Source organism: Oncorhynchus nerka, linkage group LG9a (assembly GCF_034236695.1).
Source record: "Oncorhynchus nerka isolate Pitt River linkage group LG9a, Oner_Uvic_2.0, whole genome shotgun sequence".
Classification (NCBI taxonomy): Eukaryota; Metazoa; Chordata; class Actinopteri; order Salmoniformes; family Salmonidae; genus Oncorhynchus; species Oncorhynchus nerka.
In genome coordinates, this window is record NC_088404.1 from 37,477,715 (window position 1) to 37,502,625 (window position 24,911).

Consider the following 24,911-nt stretch of genomic DNA (forward strand, 5'->3'; position numbering starts at 1 on the left):
AGGGCATGCTGACACAGTCGCCAGGTGTACGGTGTTTCCTCCGACACATTGGTGCGGCTGGCTTCTGGGTTGGATGGGCATTGTGTCAAGAAGCAGTGCAGCTTTGTTGGGTTGTGTTTCGGACGACGCATGGCTCTCGACCTTCGCCTCTCCCGAGCCAGTACGGGAGTTGCAGCAATGAGACAAGACTGTACTACCAATTGGGGAGAAAAAAGTGGTGAAAAATAAAATATAATTTTTAAAAATCATATGCCTCTCATTTTCTCACTATCAGATGCACAGAAGGCATGGTCCTTGAAAAAGGTTGAATGTTGAAATATATTAGGTTTATGATGTCTTGTGCAACAGATGTAGGATAGTTGAGTGTGATTACCAAGGAGATAGTGTTTCTGAAAACAGTGAGTTTGGTTTAAACTTTGAGCCTGTAAGTGAGTGATTATGGACTTACTTTAAAGGCGTCAGCATGCTTCCCAGCCAAAACAGTTTGATAGAGTTTGTGCATATATTATGATGTCATTCTGTAACGTTTTTGTTTGTTTTGGACTTTGGTGATGTTTTTTTTCTGAAGGCAATCTGAGGTTCGTAGTCGAAGTCTATGCCCCTTTGTTGGTCATTGGTCAACTGTAGCGATTCTTCAATAAATTCTTTGTTGTCATTCAAGGAGAGATGACTCGTTTTCATTGAAAAATACTGCATATCTTAGATGTAAAATTGCACGACTAAGATCTATTCGGCAAAAACGTCAAAATGAACGACAGATTTCTGGCGTTATCTTAAATTAATTCTGACTATTTTGAGGAAGCATATACTGGCTACGGTGTCTAAAAATGGACATACAGTACTATTGCTGCTTTTAAGGGAGTATGCGAGCACACTCGTTCAGCACTGAAACATGCTGACGCCTTAAACGGCAAGCCTCTGAAAGGTGATATCACTAACTGAGTTTTTCTTCTTTGATGTTTCCTGTGGTGAGAACAATGGTGGCGTTGTTGCTATTTGGAAACAACACTCTGTTTCTAAGGAAAAGCTTGAAACAGTGACTGCACAGCACTAATTTAATGCACAACAGGCCATTTAGTGTATACACAAGATGGAAACTGTGCTGGAGTTTCTCCTGAAAACGCTGTCAGCATGCATGACAACTTTATTGGCATAATCTGCTCTTTTTGCTTTCACTCTCCTGCTTTTATTACATTTTTACAACTCTATGTACTATTTTGGGAATAGTTTTGTTCCATGTAGTATTTTATTTGTCTGTCAGGAATGACTTACTGTAGGACACCATGGTGAAGCTAAGAGTGATCATTCAGTGCATAAGTTATTGTTTCACTGGAATTGACTTGTTGGCTATTCAATCACAGTCAGAGATCAACAATTGTTGTTACAGCTGGTTGGAGAAATAGATGACAGACTACTGGAGTCTGGTTCAAGACTACAGACAAAGTGATTGATCCTAGAGCAGTGTTGGGGAACGGTACTTTTAAAAGTAACTTGTTGCGTTACAATGTTACTTACTATGGAAAGTAACTAGTTACATTACTTTTGCGTTACCAAAAACAGAAAACCCTCTGAAGAGGCCTTGCACGTGTTGGTCATTCATTCTTATGCCCACTTGACTATCTTTGAATGGCTTGCATATCCTACCGTCAACAGCCTAATCTATAACTCTGGGCTATACCAGCTCAAGTAATAAAGACAGACGCCATATCTCCTTTACAATAATTCAAATCAATCAAATAAAACCATCTTGGCAGTAAAGGGAGAGCTCAAATACAAGGACAAGAGGCTACTGTTTTACACACATACGAACTGACCAGAGAGATTCTATGTAAAACTATATGATCACATTGTGTAATTGTAGTGCCCTTTCCTTTTATTGTGAGACAGACCTGGAGACATGTAATTTCTTATCAACTGAGCCTAATTTGATCACCTAGCTACGCTGTTTGCTTTATTACCAGACAATAAATGGGTCAATCGCCTGAACCCGAATGCAGATGCAGGAAGAACGCGAACCATGGCGAATGTAGGATAGGGGGAGTGATTTTAATTTGTGCCAACAAAGAAAAAGGGAAATAATATTGCAAAAGTAACTCGTTATTATTTAAAGGGATAGTTCACCCAAATTACAAAATGCCATATTGGTTTCCTTACCCTGTAAGCAGTCTATGGACTATTACGGCAATCCATGCTTTGGTTTAGTTTCCCTGGCACTGTTTCCACATGCTAACATTTTGTGGCACAAATCCTATTCAAGTCATGGGACCGATATTATCATTTTTCGGGCACGTTGAAATCATCTATACGTGCTGTAATTTCTAAACCGTTTACCCGATATAGATATAAATACCCTCAAATTAAAGCTGACAGTCTCCACTTTAACCCCAAATTCATTATATAATTCCTAATTCAAAGTGCTGGAGTACAGAGCCAAAACAACAAAAAATCTGTCAGTCCCAATACTTTTGGAGCTCACTGTAGCTGTGTCTCTATTTGCCTTCAACCAACAGGCAATGTTGGCCTTACTGCCAACCTCCCAGACAACCAGGGTTTTTCCTAGGTCTCAGGAAGAAGCAATATGTTTTGTTCCCAGCTTGACAACCCTAAAGCAAACACTCCAGACTTCCCTCTCTTTATCCAGACAAAGTGACCTGATTTGTACTGTGTTATGACAGGAACAATGTGCAGTACTTTATTGCTGTGCCTTGCCTAGGAGAAACATAGTCATTTACTGAGAGAAAAACCTTACAAGCCAGTAATGTGAAACATATAGCCTATGGAATACAAAAAACACTAAAACGGATGTGTTTGAATGTGCATTTTAATTCCTACTTAGGTTTGAGTGGTATGGTGGTATGTTCAGGAAGCAGGGTCTCATTGTCAGTATTCACAGTGATGTACATGTATATACTAGGGATGCACGATATATCGGTAAGCATATTGGAATCGGCCGATATTAGCTAAAAATTTCAACATTGTCATTGGCCCGATGTCTAGTTTAATGCTGATGTGCAAAACCGATGTCAAATCAGACGTGCATACCTATATAACGTAGATAGATGACTTAAGGATGAAAAATATAGAGCTACACATGCAACACATTCCTAACCTAGCTCACAATGTCTGCTGTGTGGATTGAGCAGTCAACAAGTAGAGCAGTCATTTGAAAGAGTAAGAACATTTCAGCGAGACAACTCAAAGATGAATGCCAAAACAATGGGATTCATTGCCCTTGACAATCAACCGTTCTCTGTCGTGGATGATGTTGGCTTTTGCCGACTGGTCGAGCACTGGTAAACACTTCCGCTATTTTTCATGCTGCACTACCGGAGTTACACAGCATCCATGAACTACTTGATATGGCCGTCACTGCTATTAGCTTCACGACTGATATTTGGACCAGCGATGTCAGCCCCATGAGCATTATGATTCTGACAGCACAGTGGGTCCACGAGGATTTCCTACTGAGGAAAGCCGTATTGCTCAAGAATGTGCTGGTTCTCATACCGCTGCTGCCATTTCAACGGCATTTGAGAACATGTTTGAAACTTGGGAAACATGAACACTCCTGGCTCCATTCGAACAATTGACTCGAGAAATAAGCTCAACTGTGTCTGCAGCAGACGTGATACCCTGTCATGGCATTGAAACACCTGCTCAACAAAAATGCCAACACAGACCATCGGGTTAACGTGGAAAACTCTACTAGAGGCTGTGAACAAGGGATTTGATGGTGTTCTCTCTGAACCTCTACTGTGTCGACACCATGCTCAATGCTAGGTACAAGGACCGCTACTTTAATGCAGACAAGAAACAGGGTTTATGTGAAATGTTACAGACATGGCTGGACAAGATGGAAACGGACACAGAGACAGTGCACACTGAGGAAGAGAGGCCACAGACAGACAGAGCTGAAACTTCACTGCTTGACATGTACGATGAAATCCTGGTGAGACTGAATAAATGAACAACGAAACAGCACGGCAAGTAAGTGAAAGAAATATGTGTGTTTCAACTATTTAACTGTACTCGAATGCTTAAAACGCCGCTAAAATGTTAAATATCGCTTATCGGTGTCGTTTTCTTTTTGGCAAGGAAAATATCGGATATCAGTATCGGCCAAAATGACATGTCGGTACATCCCTAGTATATACAGCTTTGATCTAAGCCAGTGTAATTTAGTGAACGGTGAAACTGACTCATTTTTTCCATACATCCTCATTAATTGGCTGCTCGAGATGTATGCATAACATCTGTCATGCTGACTGGAGCTGGGTTCCCATCGGTGCCAGGGCTGACCCGGAGCCAGCGCGGCAAATGTCAGGCGGGTGCTCCACTCAGTCGTGCTCCTGCTCCCTTCCCTTCCTCTCTCCGCCCCTCGCTTTAATGGAGCACAACTGCAAAGGGAGCTGGGATAGCAAGGAATGCTACTGCTTTTGTGTATCTCTAAATCATCACAATTAATCAACCAGCTAGGGCGTAAAATCACACCTCTGCTTAAGTGTTCTCTGCACTTTCTAGAAAGGGAAGTGGGATACCTAAGTCAGTTGCACAACTGAATAGATTCAACCGAAATAGCACTGTTTCGTAATCATTTTGTTTGTCCTTTGTTCGCACATTTTAAAGTAAAGTGAAATTCCAGTAAACTCATTGCTGGATTAAAACATGACTATTTTAGGGTTTAAACCCATAATGCACCCATAATGCATAATCTGACTACCATGCACTAGTGGGAAAAGGGAAACACTCGGCAAACATACTTTATCTTGTGCAGGCCTGATGAAAAAGAGAGACACACTTCTATCTTCTGACATTTACAGTATCTGTGTTTTTTTGGCTGTGAATGGACTTGGGTGAAGTCCATTGGGTGTTGGGTGAAGTGCTGCCTGTCGAACCCCCTCCCAATGTCTGTCTGCCCATCAGGCGTTTCAAACAGCACCTGCCAAAGCTCAGTGTTACGCTAAGTGTCATTTTATTTCAGTAATAACATGGCCATGGGCTCTGAGCCTCCACAGCACAAGACCTGACTGGCCTGAGCTTCAGCTAGAGGCTCTGGGGAGTGTCAGTTGGTCCAGGAGCTGCTTACTGCTTTAACCCACGTTATCCATAATATCCAATGCCTGTCTCACTAACACATTCAAATGTGATGTTTTGTTTCCACTTTCAATCAATCAGTTTACATTAAATGAGACAATGTGTCGAAAGATAAAAGGAGATTAGGTCACCAAAAAAAGCCTCCCAGGTCTTTATAAGCGCTGGCTCTTTGTCCACCTCTGTCTGTCTGACTCCGTGTGCCAGGCTCTCATCCACCCTCTGACAGATAACACTTTAATGAGGATGTGTGGTCCCACAGTCCTGCTTCAGCTGGTCACACTATTAGAACTGGGAAGTTTGTAGATTTTGACTGTTTTATAGTAGGTCTCTTTTATATTATTTTTTTTCTTTTCTTTTCGATATGCACAGTATGTAGAGCAAGTATAATTTCTCTCATTATTGTATGGCATCAGTGGGTTGATGATTGTCCAAATCTGTCTGGTTGGGATCAGAGGTGATACACATGTTTAAGTGCAGTTCAATACAGTTTCCTTGACTCTGGCTAATTTTTTTTTTGGTGTAATTATTTACATAGCATGCTTAAATACAACATTTGTCCTTACAATGAAATAGTCCCTTGATTACAGCCCTCTGCATTATAAAGCTTGCCCCATACTGCCCTCTGGAAAAAGCCATGGATTAGTGAACATGGTTCACCACCTTGTGGTTGAGTTTAGAATTGTTACATTTCATCCATGAGATAGATAACATGTTGTCTACTGTACTACTATAAAGCCTTATCTCTCTATTTGTCTCCATGTCATTCCAGGGATCGTCTTCTCTACTTTGGTGTTTGGGCCTGCCTGTGGTTTCCTCCTGGGGTCCCTCTGCACCAAGTTCTATGTGGACTTCCTCTTCATCGACACCAGTGAGTTACTGGGAAATACAACCTCACATCACTCCCAACACTGTTCTATGGAAAAGCAATTAAGAAGTCCATTAACCTAGCAACACATAATTAGAGCTAAGTACTTTGTTATTCAAGGTAAGCCAAAATAATGTTAATTTGGTTTATTAACATTATATAATTATGAATGAATTATGAGCCTATAATCTAATTGTTAAATTAACACTCTCCCTCTAGAATCTAACATTGGAATTCCTCAGTAGTTGAATATAAGTCAAGAGGCAAATGTTTTCCTCTCAATATTTAGTCTGATAAGTGTTCTGTCTGCACAGGTAAACTGGACATCACTTCTGATGACCCTCGGTGGATCGGAGCCTGGTGGGGAGGCTTCCTCCTGTGTGGTGCCTTGCTCTTTTTCTCATCCCTCTTCATGTTTGGCTTCCCCCAAACCCTGTCAGACCGAGAGAAGGACAGGGACGGTGGAGGCGAGAGTGAACAGGCCATGCTCCCCTCTACCTCTCTGCCCCTGGACTATAATGAGATGCCCAAGTCAAGCAACGGGGTCGTACACAATAACCATGAGCCTGTCAACAGCCCCACCTGCTTTCAGCAGCTCAGAGGTGAGGGGGGATTTTTTTTTCTGTCCATTTATATTGCATTTAGTATTTGTTCAGTTAAATTAACACTTGTTATGTATTGTATATAGTGTAGCACAGCACTTGTTCTCCATCTGTATCCCACCATTTACATTTACATTTAAGTCATTTAGCAGACGCTCTTATCCAGAGCGACTTACAAATTGGTGCATTCACCTTATGACATCCAGTGGAACAGTAGTGCATCTAAATCTTTTAAGGGGGGTGAGAGGGATTACTTTATCCTATCCTAGGTATTCCTTAAAGAGGTGGGGTTTCAGGTGTCTCCGGAAGGTGGTGATTGACTCCGCTGTCCTGGCGTCGTGAGGAGTTTGTTCCACCATTGGGGGCCAGAGCAGCGAACAGTTTTGACTGGGCTGAGCGGGAACTGTACTTCCTCAGTGGTAGGGAGGCGAGCAGGCCAGAGGTGGATGAACGCAGTGCCCTTGTTTGGGTGTAGGGCCTGATCAGAGCCTGGAGGTACTGAGGTGCCGTTCCCCTCACAGCTCCATAGGCAAGCACCATGGTCTTGTAGCGGATGCGAGCTTCAACTGGAAGCCAGTGGAGAGAGCGGAGGAGCGGGGTGACGTGAGAGAACTTGGGAAGGTTGAACACCAGACGGGCTGCGGCGTTCTGGATGAGTTGTAGGGTTTAATGGCACAGGCAGGGAGCCCAGCCAGCAGCGAGTTGCAGTAATCCAGACGGGAGATGACAAGTGCCTGGATTAGGACCTGCGCCGCTTCCTGTGTGAGGCAGGGTCGTACTCTGCGGATGTTGTAGAGCATGAACCTACAGGAACGGGCCACCGCCTTGATGTTATTTGAGAACGACAGGGTGTTGTCCAGGATCACGCCAAGGTTCTTAGCGCTCTGGGAGGAGGACACAATGGAGTTGTCAACCGTGATGGCGAGATCATGGAACGGGCAGTCCTTCCCGGGAGGAAGAGCAGCTCCGTCTTGCCGAGGTTCAGCTTGAGGTGGTGATCCGTCATCCACACTGATATGTCTGCCAGACATGCAGAGATGCGATTCGCCACCTGGTCATCAGAAGGGGGAAAGGAGAAGATTAATTGTGTGTCGTCTGCATAGCAATGATAGGAGAGACCATGTGAGGTTATGACAGAGCCAAGTGACTTGGTGTATAGCGAGAATAGGAGAGGGCCTAGAACAGAGCCCTGGGGACACCGGTGGTGAGAGCACGTGGTGTGGAGACGGATTCTCGCCACGCCACCTGGTAGGAGCGACCTGTCAGGTAGGACGCAATCCAAGCGTGGGCGCGCCGGAGATGCCCAACTCGGAGAGGGTGGAGAGGAGGATCTGATGGTTCACAGTATCGAAGGCAGCCGATAGGTCTAGAAGGATGAGAGCAGAGGGAGAGAGTTAGCTTTAGCAGTGCGGAGCGCCTCCGTGATACAGAGAAGAGCAGTCTCAGTTGAATGACTAGTCTTGAAACCTGACTGATATGGATCAAGAAGGTCATTCTGAGAGAGATAGCGGGAGAGCTGGCCAAGGATGGCACGTTCAATAGTTTTGGAGAGAAAAGAAAGAAGGGATACTGGTCTGTAGTTGTTGACATCGGAGGGATCGAGTGTAGGTTTTTCAGAAGGGGTGCAACTCTCGCTCTCTTGAAAACGGAAGGGACGTAGCCAGCGGTCAGGGATGAGTTGATGAGCGAGGTGAGGTAAGGGAGAAGGTCTCCGGAAATGGTCTGGAGAAGAGAGGAGGGGATAGGGTCAAGCGGGCAGGTTGTTGGGCGGCCGGCCGTCACAAGACGCGAGATTTCATCTGGAGAGAGAGGGGAGAAAGAGGTCAGAGCACAGGGTAGGGCAGTGTGAGCAGAACCAGCGGTGTCGTTTGACTTAGCAAACGAGGATCGGATGTCGTCGACCTTCTTTTCAAAATGGTTGACGAAGTCATCTGCAGAGAGGAGGGGGGGGGATTAAGGAGGGAGGAGAAGGTGGCAAAGAGCTTCCTAGGGTTAGAGGCAGATGCTTGGAATTTAGAGTGGTAGAAAGTGGCTTTAGCAGCAGAGAGAAGAGGAAAATGTAGAGAGGAGGAGTGAAAGGATGCCAGGTCCGCAGGGAGGCGAGTTTTCCTCCATTTCCGCTCGGCTGCCCGGAGCCCTGTTCTGTGAGCTCGCAATGAGTCGTCGAGCCACGGAGCGGGAGGGAGGACCGAGCCGGCCTGGAGGATAGGGGACATAGAGAGTCAAAGGATGCAGAAAGGGAGGAGAGGAGGGTTGAGGAGGCAGAATCAGGAGATAGGTTGGAGAAGGTTTGAGCAGAGGGAAGAGATGATAGGATGGAAGAGGAGAGAGTAGCGGGGGAGAGAGAGCGAAGGTTGGGACGGCGCGATACCATCCGAGTAGGGGCAGTGTGGGAAGTGTTTGATGAGAGCGAGAGGGAAAAGGATACAAGGTAGTGGTCGGAGACTTGGAGGGAGTTGCAATGAGGTTAGTGGAAGAACAGCATCTAGTAAAGATGAGGTCGAGCGTATTTCCTGCCTTGTGAGTAGGGGGGGAAGGTGAGAGGGTGAGGTCAAAAGAGGAGAGGAGTGGAAAGAAGGAGGCAGAGAGGAATGAGTCAAAGGTAGACGTGGGGAGGTTAAAGTCGCCCAGAACTGTGAGAGGTGAGCCGTCCTCAGGAAAGGAGCTTATCAAGGCATCAAGCTCATTGATGAACTCTCCGAGGGAACCTGGAGGGCGATAAATGATAAGGATGTTAAGCTTGAAAGGGCTGGTAACTGTGACAGCATGGAATTCAAAGGAGGCGATAGACAGATGGGTAAGGGGAGAAAGAGAGAATGACCACTTGGGAGAGATGAGGATCCCGGTGCCACCACCCCGCTGACCAGAAGCTCTCGGGGTGTGCGAGAACACGTGGGCAGACGAAGAGAGAGCAGTAGGAGTAGCAGTGTTGTCTGTGGTGATCCATGTTTCCGTCAGTGCCAAGAAGTCGAGGGACTGGAGGGAGGCATATGCTGAGATGAACTCTGCCTTGTTGGCCGCAGATCGGCAGTTCCAGAGGCTACCGGAGACCTGGAACTCCACGTGGGTCGTGCGCGCTGGGACCACCAGATTAGGGTGGCGCGGCCACGCGGTGTGGAGCGTTTGTATGGTCTGTGCAGAGAGGAGAGAACAGGGATAGACAGACACATAGTTGACAGGCTACACAAGAGGCTACGCTAATGCAAAGGAGATTGGAATGACAAGTGGACTACACGTCTCGAGTGTTCAGAAAGTTAAGCTTACGTAGCAAGAATCTTATTGACTAAAATGATTAAATGATACAGTACTGCTGAAGTAGGCTAGCTGGCAGAGGCTGCGTTGTTGACTATGTAGGCTAGCTGGCAGTGGCTGCGTTGTTGACACTACACTAATCAAGTCGTTCCGTTGAGTGTAATAGTTTCTACTGTGCTGCTATTCGGGGCTAGCTGGCTAGCTAGCAGTGTTGATTACGTTACGTTGCGTTAAAGAACGACAATAGCTGGCTAGCTAACCTAGGAAATCGCTCTAGACTACACAATTATCTTTGATACAAAGACGGCTATGTAGGCTATGTAGCTAGCTACGATCAAACAAATCAAGCCGTTGTACTGTAATGAAATGAAATGAAAAATGTGATACTACCTGTGGAGCGAAGCGAAATGCGACCGGGTTGTTGAGTGCGGAAGTTCTGTTCAGTAGACGTTGGCTAGCTGTTGGCTAGCTAGCAGTGTCTCCTACGTTAAGGACGACAAATAGCTGGCTAGCTAACCTCGGTAAATTAAGATAATCACTCTAAAACTATACACTCTAAACTACACAATTATATTGGATATGAAGACAGCAAAGACAACTATGTAGCTAGCTAACACTACACTAATCAAGTCGTTCAGTTGAGTGTAATAGTTGTGCTGCTAATCGGTAGACGGTGGACGTTAGCTAGCTGGCTAGCTGCAGGGCAGATAGCAGTGTAGACTGCGTTAGGACGACGAAATACGATAATTACGCAATTATCTATGATACAAAGACGGCTATGTAGCTAGCTAAGAAGAAATTGCTAAGATTAGACAAATCAAACCGTTGTACTATAATGAAATGTAATGAAATGTAATACTACCTGCGGACCGAGTGCGGATGCGACCGCTCGCTCCAACCGGAAGTTACTACAGTTTACCTCACAGGTAGTACCTCACAATCAAATGCTGACCGTATTACCTCCCAAGAGTATATTCCCCCTCAAGCCGATACCATGACGATCCTCAAGGAACTACACTGAACTTTGTGCAAACTGGAAACAACATATCCTGAGGCCGCATTTATTGTTGCTGAGGATTTTAACAAAGCAAATTTGAGGAAAATGTTACTGAAGTTCTATCAACACATTGTCTGAAGTACTCGCGCATCAAAAACTCGACCATTGTGACTCCCCCTTCCAGGATGGCTACAAGGCCCGCCCCCACCCTCCCTTCGGCAAATCAGATCACGACTCCATCCTGCTTGTCCCTTCCTATAGGCAGAAACTCAAACAGGAAGTACCCATGCTAAGGTCTATTCAACGTTGGTCTGACCAATCGGAATCCATTCTTCAAGATTGTTTTGATCATGCGGACTGGGATATGTTCCGGGTATCCTCTGAGAATAACACTGACGTATACACGGACACGGTGACTGAGTTCATCAGGAAGTGTATAGGGGACGTTGTTCCCACTGTGACTATTAAAAACCTACCCAAACCAGAAACAGTGGATAGATGGCAGCATTCAAGGACTGTGGGCTCTAGCTCTCTGTGGCCGACGTGAGTTAGACATTTAAGCATGTTAACCCTCGCAAGTCTGCGGCCCCGACATCATCCCTAAGCTCCTCCTCAGAGCTTCCGCAGACCAGCTGGCTGGAGTGTTTACGTACATATTCAATCTCTCTTATTCCAGTCTGCTCTCCCCACTTGCTTCAAGACGTCAAACATTGTTTCTGTACCAAAGAAAGCAAAGGTGACTAAACTAAATGACTATTGCCCCGTAGCACTAACTTCTGTCATCATGAAATGCTTTAAGAGGCTAGTTAAGGATCATATCACCTCCACCTGGAGGTGAGGGCCCTAGCGGAGTGGTGCAAGGAAAATAACCTCTCCCTCAACGTCAGCAAAATGAAGGAGCTGATCGTGGACTTCAGGAAACAGCAGAGGGAGCACGCCTCTATCCACATCGACGGGACCGCAGTGGAGAAGGTGAAAAGCTTCAAGTTCCTTGGAGTAAACATCACTGACAATTTGAAATGGTCCACCCACACAGACAGTGTGGTGAAGAAGGCACAACAGTGCCTCTTCAACCTCAGGAGGCTGAAGAAATTTGGCTTGGCCCCTAAGACCCTCACAAACTTTTACAGATGCACAATTGAAAGCATCCTGTCGGGCTGTATCACCACCTGATATGGCAAACTGCACTGCCCGCAACCGCAGGGCTCTCCAGAGGGTGGTGCGGTTTGCCCAACGCATCACCGGGAGCATTCTGCCTGCGTTCCAGGACACTTACAGCACCCAATGTCACAGGAAGGCCAAAAAGATCATCAAAGACATCAACCACCCGAGCCACGGCCTGTTCACCCCGCTATCATCCAGAAGGTGAGGTCAGTGCAGGTGCACCAAAGCTGGGACTGAGAGACTGAAAAACAGCTTCTATCTCAAGGCTGTCAGACTGTTAAATAGCCATCACTAGCCAGCTACCACCCGGTTACTCAACACTGCACCTTAGAGGCTGCTGCCCTATGTACATAGAAATGGAATCACTGGTCACTTTAATAATGTTTACATACTGCTTTACTAATTTCATATGTATATGCTGTATTTTACTGTATTTTAGTCAACACCATTCCGACATTGCTCATCCTAATATATATATATTATTTTGTTAATTCCATTCTAACAGTGACATGCTTACTTACGGACCCTTCCCAACAATGCAGAGAGAAAAAAAAATGAAAAAATACACAATAAGTAAGGACAACTTGTCCATATACACTGGTTACCAGTACCGAGTTGATTTGTAGGGCTATGAGGTAATTGAGGTAGGTACAGTTGACGTCGGAAGTTTACATACACTTTGGTTGGAGTCATTAAAGCTCATTTTTTAGGCCTCCCGGGTGGCGCAGTGGTTAAGGGTGCTGTACTGCAGCGCCAGCTGTGCCATCAGAGTCCCTGGGTTCGCGCCCAGGCTCTGTCGTAACCGGCCAGCGACCGGGAGGTCCCTGGGGCGACGCAAGGTTGCAGTGCGTGCTAACCAAGGTTGCCAGGTGCACCGACAGTGCGTGCTAACCAAGGTTGCCAGGTGCACCGACACATTGGTGCGGCTGGCTTCCGGGTTGGATGCGCGCTGTGTTAAGAAGCAGTACGGCTGGTTGGGTTGTGTATCGGAGGACGCATGACTTTCAACCTTTGTCTCTCCAGAGCCCGTATAGGAGATGTAGCGATGAGACAAGATAGTAGCTACTACAAGAATTGGATACCATGAAAAAGGGGTAAAAAAATAATATATATATATATAATTAAAAAGCTCATTTTTCAACCACTCCACAAATTTCTTGTTAACAAACTATAGTTTTGGCAAGTCGGTTAGGACATCTACTTCGTGCATGACACAAGTCATTTTTCCAACAATTGTTTACAGACAGATTATTTCACTTATAATTCACTGTATCACAATTCCAGTGGGTCAGAAGTTTACATACACTAAGTTGAGAAACTGCGTTGAATTGTATTTCATTTCACCTCAGGAGTAAATGTCAGTTGGCTTTTCATACCCGATCATTCAGAGTATCTCTACCACTCCTGCTGTCTCTAGAGAGTTGAAAACAGCAGGTCTGGGACAAGCTAGCACGTCCGGTGAACAGGTCAGGGTTCCATAGCCACAGGCAGAACAGTTGAAACTGGAGCAGCAGCACGGCCAGGTGGACTGGGGACAGCAAGGAGTCATCAGGTCAGGTAGTCCTGAGGCATGGTCCTCCGAAAGAGAGAATTAGAGAAAGCATACTTAAATTTGCACAGGACACCAGATAAGACAGGATAAATACTCCAGATATAACAGACTGACCCTAGCCCCCCGACACATAAACTACTGCAGCATAAATACTGGAGGCTGAGACAGGAGGGGTCGGGAGACACTGTGGCCCCGTCCGACGATACCTCCGGACAGGGCCAAACAGGCAGGACATAACCCCACCCACTTTGCCAAAGCACAGCCCCCACACCACTAGAGGGATATCTTCAACCACCAACTTACCATCCTGAGACAAGGCCGAGTATGGCCCACAAAGATCTCCGCCACGGAGATTGTGCCGTATTTGTCTAAGGTGTATGTAAACTTCCGACTTCAACTGTAGGTGCAAATGTAGAATCTTAATTTGATCACTTTTTTGCTGCGAATTTTCCTGCTCAGCAGGAAATGCAAACTTGTAGTATATTCAAGATTTTTAAAGGCTTCTAAGGTTAGTAATTTCCACTTAAAAATGTCAGACTTGATTTGCCCTAATGAAAAATGTATCTACTTTTTTAAATACATTATTAACCACGTAATAATTCACATTTCCCATTGCTGTAGGATTATTTTATTTCATGAAAATGTTCTTTCTCAAAACTGCGATTTGAAAAACACAGTTCCAGATTCTGTTTTGTAAAGTCTGGACTGTTGAGTCTGATAAGTCATCTGGGGTAGTGTACTATATATGTTGTCTGTTATGAGAAAAGAAAGCAAGGTACTTAAATCCTCTGCTTCTACTGAAATGATGTAGCTTTTTACTAGTTATGAGGAAAGAATAAAATAAATTCCACATACAAATTTTTATATGAACCTTTCACCAGTTTAGTGTAACTGGCAGATGTTTTATTTATAGCAAGAGAGAGATGTCTGTGTCCATGTGACGCTCTGATATTAAGGATCTTCTCTTTTCAGTGATCCCTAAAGTGACCAAGCACCTCCTGTCCAACCCAGTGTATACCTGCATCACGCTGGCTGCCTGTATGGAGATTGGTGTAGTGGCTGGCTTCGCTGCCTTCCTGGGGAAGTACCTGGAGCAGCAGTTTAACCTCACAACCTCTTCAGCCAATCAACTACTAGGTGAGTGGCATGCACATGCACAACACACACACATTCTCTCTCACATACACACACATACATACAGCCCCAGACCCCCTGGTGCCACACAGTAGACAGAGAGCAGTACAATAAGAAGCATCAGTGCAGTATATGAGAAGGAGATTAGCTTAACCTGGTGGTATTAACTCTCCAGGTATGACGGCCATCCCCTGTGCTTGTCTGGGGATATTCCTGGGGGGGCTTCTGGTCAAGAAGCTGAACCTCTCAGCCCTGGGGGCCATTCGCATGGCCATGCTGGTCAACCTGATCTCCACCGCCTGCTACGTCTCCTTCCTCTTCCTTGGCTGTGACACAGGACCTGTCGCTGGGGTGACCGTCCCCTATGGCAACGAGTAAGAACAGCCTGTACATACACTGGTTTAGCATATGTAATAGCAGTGCTCCTGTTGGGGGCAGGATGGTTGATGAAAGTGGGAACAAAGCCACACTCTGACTACGGAAACATTTGTCAGAATATATGTTTTACTAAATCTGTTTCCACCCTTTTTTAATTTTTAATTTTTTAAATAACAATTATAGGATAATAGCTTGTAGGGGAATGTGGGCTAAGTTGAACTATTCAGCATCATTCTGTCAAGGAAAATATAGTATTCTTTCTAACAAAGATATCTACATACACTACCGTTCAAAAGTTTGTGGTCAATTAGAAATGTCCTTGTTTTTGAAAGATAAGCAATTGTTTTGTCCATTTTAAAATAACATCAAATTGATCATAAATACAGTGTAGACATTGTTAATGTTGTAAATGACTACTGAAACGACAGATTTTTAAAAATGGAATATCTACATAGGTGTACAGAGGCCCATTATCAGCAACCCTCGCCCCCTCATCTGACCATAATTCCATCCTCCTGATTCCTGCTTACAGGCAAAAACTAAAGCAGGAAGCACCAGTGACTCAGTCAATAAAGAAGTGGTCAGATGACGCAGATGCTAAACAACAGGACTGTTTTGCTTGCACAGACTGGAATATGTTCCGGGATTCCTCCGATGGCATTGAGGAGTACACCACATCAGTCATTGGCTTCATCAATAAGTGCATCGATAACGTTGTCCCCACAGTGACTGTACGTACATACCCCAACCAGAAACCATGGATTACAGGCAACATCCACACTGAGCTAAAGGCTAGAGCTGCCACTTTCAAGGAGCGGGACTCTAACCCAGACGCTTATAAGAAATCCAGCTATGACCTCAGACGAACCATCAAACAGGCAAAGTGCCAATACAGGACTAAGATTGAATCGTACTACACCGGCTCCGACGCTCGTCGGATGTAGCAGGGCCTGCAAACAATTACTGACTACAAAGGGAAGCACAGCCGAGAGCTGCCCAGAGACATGAGCCTACCAGACGAGCTAAACTACGTCTATACTCGCTTCGAGGCAAGCAACACTGAAACATGCATGAGAGCATCAGCTGTTCCAGACGACTGTGTGATCACTCTCTCCGCAGCCGTTGTGAGTAAGACCTTTAACCAGGCCAACATTCACAAGGCCACAGGGCCAGACATATTACCAGGACGTGTGCTCCGGGCATGTGCTGACCAACTGGCAGGTGTCTTCACTGACATTTTCAACATGTCCCTGATTGAGTCTGTAATGCCAACATGTTTCAAGCAGACCACCATAGTCCCTGTGTCCAAGAACACTAAGGCAACCTGCCTAAATGACTACAGACCGGTAGCACTCACATTGGTAACCATAAAGTGCTTTGAAAGGCTGGTCATGGCTCACTTTAACACCATTATCCCAGAAACCCTAGACCCACTCCAATTTGTATTCCCGCTCAAACAGATCAACAGATGATGCAATCTCTATTGCACTCCACACTGCCCTTTCCCACCTGGACAAAAGGAACACCTACGTGAGAATGCTGTTCATTGACTACAGCTCAGCGTTCAACACCATAGTGCTCACAAAGCTCATCACTAAGCCAAGGACCCTGGTACTAAACACCTCCCTCTGCAACTGGATCCTGGATTTCCTGACGGAGGTAGGAAACAACACATCTGCCACGCTGATCCTCAACACTGGAGCCCCTCAGGGGTGCATGCTCAGTCCCCTTCTGTACTCCCTATTCACCCACGTCTGCATGGCCAGACACGACTCCAACAGCATCATTAAGTTTGCAGATGACACAACAGTGGTAGGCCTGATCACTGACAACGATGAGACAGCCTATAGAGAGGAAGTCAGAAACCTGGCCGGGTGGTGCCAGAATAGCAACCTATCCCTCAACGTAATCAAGAAAAAGGAGATGATTGTTGACTACAGGAAAAGGAGGACAGAAAAATTGTCAAAGACTCCAGCCACCCCAGTCATAGACTGTTCTCTCTGCTACCGCATGGCAAGCGGGTCCGGAGCGCCACGTCTAGGCGCTATGTGATGGTCTGGGGGTGCTTTGGTGGTGGTAAAGTGGAAGATTTGTACAGGGTAAAAGGGGACTTGAAGAAGGAAGGCTATCACTCCATTTTGCAACGCCATGCCATACACTGTGGATGGTGCTTAATTGGAGCCAATTTCCTCTTACAACAGGACAATGACCCAAAGCACAGCTCCAAACTATGCAAGAACTATTTAGGGATGAAGCAGTCAGCTGGTATTCTGTCTATAATGGAGTGGCCAGCACAGTCACCGGATCTCAACCCTATTGAGATGCTGTGGGAGCAGCTAGACCGTATGGTACGTAAGAAGTGCCCATCAAGCCAATCCAACTTGTGGGAGGTGCTTCAGGAAGCATGGGGTGAAATCTCTTCAGATTACCTCAACAAATTGACAACTAGAATGCCAAAGGTCTGCAAGGCTGTAATTGCTGCAAAAGGAGGATTATTTGATGAAAGCAAAGTTTGAAGGACACAATTATTACTTCAATTAAAAATCATTATTTATAACCTTGTCAACGTCTTGACTATATTTCCTATTCATTTTGCAACTCATTTCATAATGCCTTGCATTACGCCTGGGAAGAAAACACTTCAATTTACTCAACTTGCCATCTGCTCAACCATTGGCTCAACTTAGCTCATGGCCTTTGGTTCAATTTACCCAAAGGCAAACATTTTGACTATATTAGACAACACAGCTACAAGGATGCCCTTTCATGCTAGGTTTAGGACCTCATATTGAAGCGTATAGAGACCCCAACTGATTTATAGAACAATCTAACACAAAAAAATAATTTGACTTTGTGAAAATCTGTTTTCTGGACTTAACTTGCTTACCAATTTTTCCTTGTAGTTTCTTCCTTCACAAACTCCATGAAATTATGACCCCTTTCTAAATATTTGGTCAAATGATTCATTTGTCTATGATTTCCTAGAAACAGGGATGGCTCAACTTCCCATTTGGCTCAACTTACCATACACTCACCAACTGGAAATGTGCTTTGCACTGTTTAAATTGTTTATTTAGGGACATAGTAGCATTCCTATATGTACACAGTATATTCTGAACAGCTGTTTGTATCTCTCTCGCTTCCTCTCTCTTTCTTTCTCTCTCTCTCTCTCCAGGACACTGCGGGTGGGCGAGAAACCAGAGGTCCCCTGCATGAGTAACTGTAACTGCTACACCTCCTCAGTCAGCCCAGTGTGCGGCTCCAACGGAGTCACCTACCTGTCCTCCTGCTTTGCAGGCTGCACTACAACAGTGAGCACAGGCATCTACCCCCCTCTGGCTCAGGTCATTACCCTGGAAGCCTTCCACCCTCACCTCTCTGCATCCCATTATGTCCTGTGATAGATAGAGGCATTCACCACAGCCCAAATGCTAGATCATTAAAGAACAGAGCAGCCATCCTAGAAATAGAATCCCTGGAATGGACACAATGTTCTGTCTTATGAGCAACTGTGGACCAGTAGAGTATGTTGTCTCCAATGCTCCCATGTACCATACAGATGCCCTGATGTTATGTTACCCTTAATTAAACCAAAGTGACTTCCATCATGGCCTTCATGCACATCAAACTGTGACAAATCCTTAGCTTTTCAATGGCAATGTTGCATCTAGAGATCCTACAACTAGACGGTCTTCATCGTTACAACTTACTCTGTATTTAGATGCTTCGCCCCATGCTGTGAACCGAAGCAGGCTGTGGATGAATGTTCTTTATCACACTCCTCTCACTTTTATGAATCATAGGTATTTTCTCTGTGTTACTGTGTGTAGTCAGAGCAGTGACCTTTCTACATATGAAATCTCTGGATTGTTATTATCACTGCACAAACAGAGTCACCACCATTCGTCATTTTACATTTCCCCAACAACCTACATATAGAGAGATGGAAGAGATGTGAGAATGCCGTGTTGTATCTGTGTTCATCTGGCTTGTTGTCACATAAAGTAATACTAATGCAGATATACCTATTCTCTTGTCTTCAGAATTTGACAGGGTGTACATGTATATCCAGTGACAGTGAAAAGGCCACAGCTGTCCCAGGGAAGTGTCCCAGTCCAGGCTGCCAGGAGGCCTTCCTCACCTTCCTCTGTGTCATCTGTGCCTGCTGTATGATCGGCTCCATGGCTCAGACACCCTCCGTCATCATCCTCATCAGGTAACACCACTGGAATTCACCTTAACACCATGCCATAACATGGCCAGTAGAACCCAGTCAAAATGTAGAGAGGGTGTACTTTACTCAGACATCTTTCTCTTTCCTGTGTGTAACAAATACTGTTTCTCCTTCTCTTCCTAGAACTGTGAGCCCTGAGCTGAAATCATATGCTCTTGGAGTTTTGTTTCTCTTGCTGCGACTACTTGGTAAGTTAAAGTACTGTTACACTTACATCTGAACTAGTCAGGTTGCACTGTTACATTACTTTGTTTATAAATCAAACATACTGGGGTTTCAGATGCTACAGTTTGTTGACCAGTACTGGTATAATGTTACGGCTAAAGTATTGATTTCTTCACTTGTAGAGATGAAAAGCTTGTGCTGCTGATGTAACCCTCTCCTCACCTGTTTTGTAGGATTCATCCCCCCTCCTCTGATCTTTGGTGCTGGGATTGACTCAACTTGCCTTTTCTGGAGTACAGAGTGTGGGGATAAGGGAGCCTGCCTGCTGTACGACAATATCGCCTACAGACATCTGTACGTGAGCCTGGCCATCGGTCTTAAGGTCACCGCCTTCATTCTGTACACCACCACCTGGTACTGTTTACGCAAGAACTATAAGAAATACATCAAAAATCATGAGGGCTATACGACGCCAACCGAACTGTTCCCCTCCAGTCTCACAATGGACAACATGAAGGATGGGAGTCAGAACCCAAACAAGACAACGTTTATATACAACCTAGAGGACCATGAGTTGTGCGAAAACATGGAGTCGGTTTTATAGGTTCTGAACCATCCAAAGGACTATCTGCTACATTCATTATTAAATAAGTTCATAAATGACGATCATCCTCCTTTGTATTTTTTTTTATTCAACATTAGAATGTTTTCTATCTGAAGTCCTATACGGGCCCTGGAAGACTGTTGCTGCTCTCTTCTCCTTGGTAACCTTTGATAGAGGCCATTTTGTTTGTAGAGGTGTTATCAGCAAGGGTATAGTCCAGTACCAGTGAACTCTGTTGTGATTGTTAGTAGAAGACAACTACTGTCTGGCTCTGTCCTGCTCCTAGGTGATTAGATGGTCAATATTATGCTACTGTTATAGGCGCCATACTTCTACTCGCTCGAGTATAACATGGATCCAGTCACTGAAAATGACGGGACCTGTTTGGTCAGTTTCACTATGGGTTACATTTCGTTCCCTTCCACCATGGAACCAAGACATAAGTATAAATGATAGGACGTTTCTCCATGTCGCCAAGAATATATAAATAAAGAGATGTTGTGTCATTATGTGTTGCATAATATATGTTATATTTTGATGAAACAAACAGAGAGCTTTCTCATGTACTATATAGTGGAGAAAGTAGAGCGCTTATATAGGACAATGTTCTAACGTTACTGTATGCATTCAGTGTCAGAATGAAGTTCAGTGGTAGTAGCTGAAATGGTGTTAATGTCAGCATACACTGTACAAAAACAGTACTCTTACTGGAACACAGACACTGTTTCTGACTATAAACATAGAATTGAGTTTATCTTTCCATGGGTTCAAATGTTATATTATTCATATACATTTCTATCATTGTGAAAGAGATAAATCTGTCTTTTTGCACAGTCCTTTCTGAATGTTGTAAAAGTTTCTTTGCCTTTCTATTTACATGTTTTATTTGCTTAGTTTATTTAACCCTAATATGTCTTAATATGAGGGATTATCCAGATAAGAAGCATTATTTATGTTTTGAGGGGGGCTTTTGCACCATAGTAGAAAAGCAAAGAATGGAAAATCAACAAGTCTTTCTGTGTGTGTTATAATGACATCTCTTCAAGCTAAACAATGAAGATTCAAGTTTATATATTTGTACTGTATATGTGATGTTCAGAATGTTGTATTAGAATTAACTAAACTGAGATGATAATATAGGAATTTGACATTTAATTATAAAAAAAATGTTTAGTTGTGATATGCATCACACAAAATGGGAGCCAATGTCATAACAAGAGAGGAATAAGAAACAAAGTTCAAAGCCAACTACACCAGTGCTTTGCTTAGGGCAGAGCAGAACTGCTTGTTACTTCAGAGCATGCAGAATCTGCATGTGAATTCACACAAAAGGTACTGGGAGTCATTTATATGCAATGGCTGATAATCCTACAACAAGGTAATAGGCATTCTTATTTTGTTATCCCTTGACCACATTTTTTGAAGACCCTCAAGGCCTGATGGCACACCTAACTTCTTTTACAGTTTCTCTACAGCAAAACTTTTAGCATTGTCCCTTTTCTTACACTTTTTTGTATGGCAGGATATAATTTATTTTACTCTGGAAATAAAATTATTTTTCAGATAATAATCCAGACATGGTGTCATTTTCACTTTATTTCTTTACAGGGAAAATATCAAATCAAATGTTAATAGTCACATGCGCCGACTACAACAGTGAAACAACAGTGAGCCCCTAACCGACAATGCAGTTTAAAAAAATATGGATAAGATTAAGAAATAAAAGTAACAAGTAATTAAGAGTAGCAGTAAAATAACAATAGCGAGACTATATACATGGGGGTACGGGAACAGAGTTCATGTGTGGGGGCACCGGTTAGTTGAGGTAATATGTACATGTAGGTAGAGTTATTAAAGTGACTGTGCATAGATGATAACAACAGAGAGTAGCAGTGGTATAAAAGAGGGGGGAGGGGGGCAATGCAAATAGTCTGGGTAGCCATTTGATTAGGTGTTCAGGAGTCTTATGGCTTGGAGGTAGAAGCTGTTTAGAAGCCTCTTGGACCTAGACTTGGTGCTCCAGTACCGCTTGCCGTGCGGTAGTAGAGAGAACAGTCTATAACTAAGGTGGCTGGAGTCCTTGACAATTTTTAGGGCCTTCCTCTTACACTGCCTGGTATAGAGATCCTAGGTGGCAGGAAGCTTGGCCCCAGTGATGTACTGACATAAGAAATGTACGTGTAGGCAGGTAAATACGTTACCTGTATTTGATGTGTCTAAAGCACTCAATCATTCCTCTATACGTGTACTGATGTCCAGGTCCTAAAATTATTGAGCAATATTTGATATCGGTTTAGGTCAGAATTTGATATCACTATTAGCTACCTGTGCTGATTTATCCAGATGCTGTGAAAGAGCTCATCGTATAGACACACTGATTCATAATGCTCAACAGCACCATTATTACCCTAAATGTTTTAGTGTTTAAAATAGCTTTCCCAGGGCATATGTTGGTGCTTTGTAGTTGCTGAGTGTCTTTTGAAAATGTGAATGGACAACCGTGCAGTGCATTTATCTGGTCTGCTTGGTAGAGGCAGTCCAATTCAGATGTTTTTCCCAATAATTGGTCTTTTGACCAATCACATCAGATATGTTCACATCAGATCTCTTTCAGAGCTGGTTTGATTGGTCAAAAGACCAATTAGTGAGAAAAAAAATCTGAATTGGGCTGCCTGTCTTAAAAACACAGCCATATTGATATGGATTAAATGTATTTTAAGCCATACCAGATAAATTTAGTTAACACTGGTGGAGGGGAAAAGAGTGCAAGGCATGGGTTTTAAGAGGAGGCCTAGAGCTAATCATCACTACTCCAGCCTTCAGAGTGTTTGGCAATACAGTAGCACAGACACAGACATGAACAATCAGTCCACTCACCTCTCCTCTCCACCACTGGCTAGAGGAAGCAAGAGAATCAGTCTTTACATCCCTCTAAGGCTTTCCATCCTTGCTGTGTGTGCAGTGTTCTACCTCTATCTCTTAATTCAAGTTTAAAAAAACATTGTGCTACAAAATGGGCTCACAATTTCACTGTGTGCATGTTGATAGTTCTGCTTTTATAGCCCTTGATCATAAAAAGAACAACCATGGAAGTCATAGAACATTTTAAAGATGCAACATTACGGGATGTGTTTGATGTTACTTTCTGTTTTATAGTCAATTTCTCAGAGACCATATTATTCCAGAGTGTTGGATGTTCACAGCGTTGGATGTCCATTGTAATTCTTGATTACATCCTTGATTGCATGCAGTTGTTTACTGTGGTACAAAGCCAATGGTTTACATCCGAGGGAAAAAGCAAGATATCTGTCAGCAGGACAAAAGACCCATTCCCTGCTGTCGATTCTTACAAGGCGACGCGCTATCTTATCCCAAAGCACATTTGCATGTGTTTAAAACCAATGACAAATGTCTGAAACCAATGCTGGCACAGATTTAGCGGTAACAGTGTTGTGTTCAATACTTATCTGTGTATTGCAGTCTGACCGCAACCCTATTTGTTTCTGGGTCTGGTCTTGTTTGTCGTTGATAGGGATGACAGGAATTTATGAGAGTGACAGTTTGTGCAACAGAGAGTTGCAATATAAAGATACATATAAAAATGCATACATAGTTGACAGCACTAGCACTGCAATAAACATTTTATTCTAAGGAGAGAAAGAAAGGAAACAGTGAGGGAAAGCATAAGAAATATGTGATAAATCACCAACCACTTGAGTACGTAATAATTGAATGCCAGTCTCAAGATGTTGCAAAATCAAACAAGGCAAATAATTGTGCTTTGTTTATCTGCACAGTGTGTGTGTGTGTGTGTGTGTGTGTGTGTGTGTGTGTGTGTGTGTGTGTGTGTGTGTGTGTGTGTGTGTGTGTGTGTGTGTGTGTGTGTGTGTGTGTGTGTGTGTGTGTGTGTGTGTGTGTGTGTTTACACTGCATCTGTTAAGCTTTGTTTCATGTGGTGATCCATCAGCCGGCTGGCTATTGTATCACACTGCACATAATTCATTTGGGGATTCGTCGCACAAACTGATTTCTCCAGAGACCTGCACCTTTAGTTTGTTAAAGTACATAGCTTTTATTTTATAAATCAAACTAACAACTTCGTAATGTAGCAGAAGTCTATCCCTCAGGTGTAGCCTATTAAAGCAGTGCCAGGTCTGTATGATTGCAAACCACCAAAATAACCCACATTTAAAAAAAAAATAGAAATAAATACCTATATTCCATGTCATCTTTAGGATATTCTTCAAATACTAACATTTACTACAATATTACAAAGTGTTGATTTCCAGTATTTTCTACACATAAATTCATCTTAAAACATCTGTTTTGATCTTATAATGACAATAGTTAATGATGTTGTTAACTATGACAAGTGTTCTTGTAATCAAATATCACTCTGTAATTACCATTTGTAAGAGCTTCAAAATATGTGTGAACATACAGGACAAATGTCAAGAGCTACAGTATGGAAGTGCACTCACAGTGCATTACCTTGTAGAACAATATCATCATATCCTCAACTTGGAGTTCACTGCTAAAAGCAACTGATTGCAGCTCTAAAAACTATAGAATTTTGGCTAATTCCAACTCATTGTTGATGTAAAATGTTTCCTGGGAGCCCTTGTGCCATTTCTCCCAGCATTGTCTTCCATTGTGGGTTTTAGCCATCTTCATGTCAGACAGCACAGTGAGACGCTTCAACAAAGGAGAGATGCTCATGCATGCCAATGACATTGGTTCCAGCATCAGAGGCACCTCAGTTACAAACACACTCCTCGAAATGTATCACACTTAGAGTGCTAATGACACCAAAGCCCCTCAAAGGCAATTATCATTCTTAAAAATATATATATTTTGCAAGTAACATTCA

General features: G+C 43.7%; 1 protein-coding gene across 2 annotated transcripts in view; it reads left to right on the top strand.

Annotated features, from left to right (window-relative positions):
• LOC115134250 (solute carrier organic anion transporter family member 3A1-like) overlaps positions 1-21,615 on the top strand; it is a 69,915-nt gene extending 48,300 nt beyond the window's left edge. Inside the window, exons 3-10 of one of the 2 annotated variants that reach the window (XM_029668032.2) lie at positions 5,864-5,962; positions 6,274-6,561; positions 14,499-14,663; positions 14,836-15,034; positions 18,214-18,382; positions 19,082-19,254; positions 19,396-19,460; positions 19,671-21,615. In XM_029668032.2, coding sequence (XP_029523892.1) covers positions 5,864-5,962; positions 6,274-6,561; positions 14,499-14,663; positions 14,836-15,034; positions 18,214-18,382; positions 19,082-19,254; positions 19,396-19,460; positions 19,671-20,041 — 1,529 coding nt within the window. In that variant the 3' untranslated portion in view covers positions 20,042-21,615. The remainder of the gene's footprint in view (positions 1-5,863; positions 5,963-6,273; positions 6,562-14,498; positions 14,664-14,835; positions 15,035-18,213; positions 18,383-19,081; positions 19,255-19,395; positions 19,461-19,670) is intronic. The other variant, XM_029668033.2, reaches the window with a different exon arrangement.
• Positions 21,616-24,911: the final 3,296 nt, after the last annotated feature.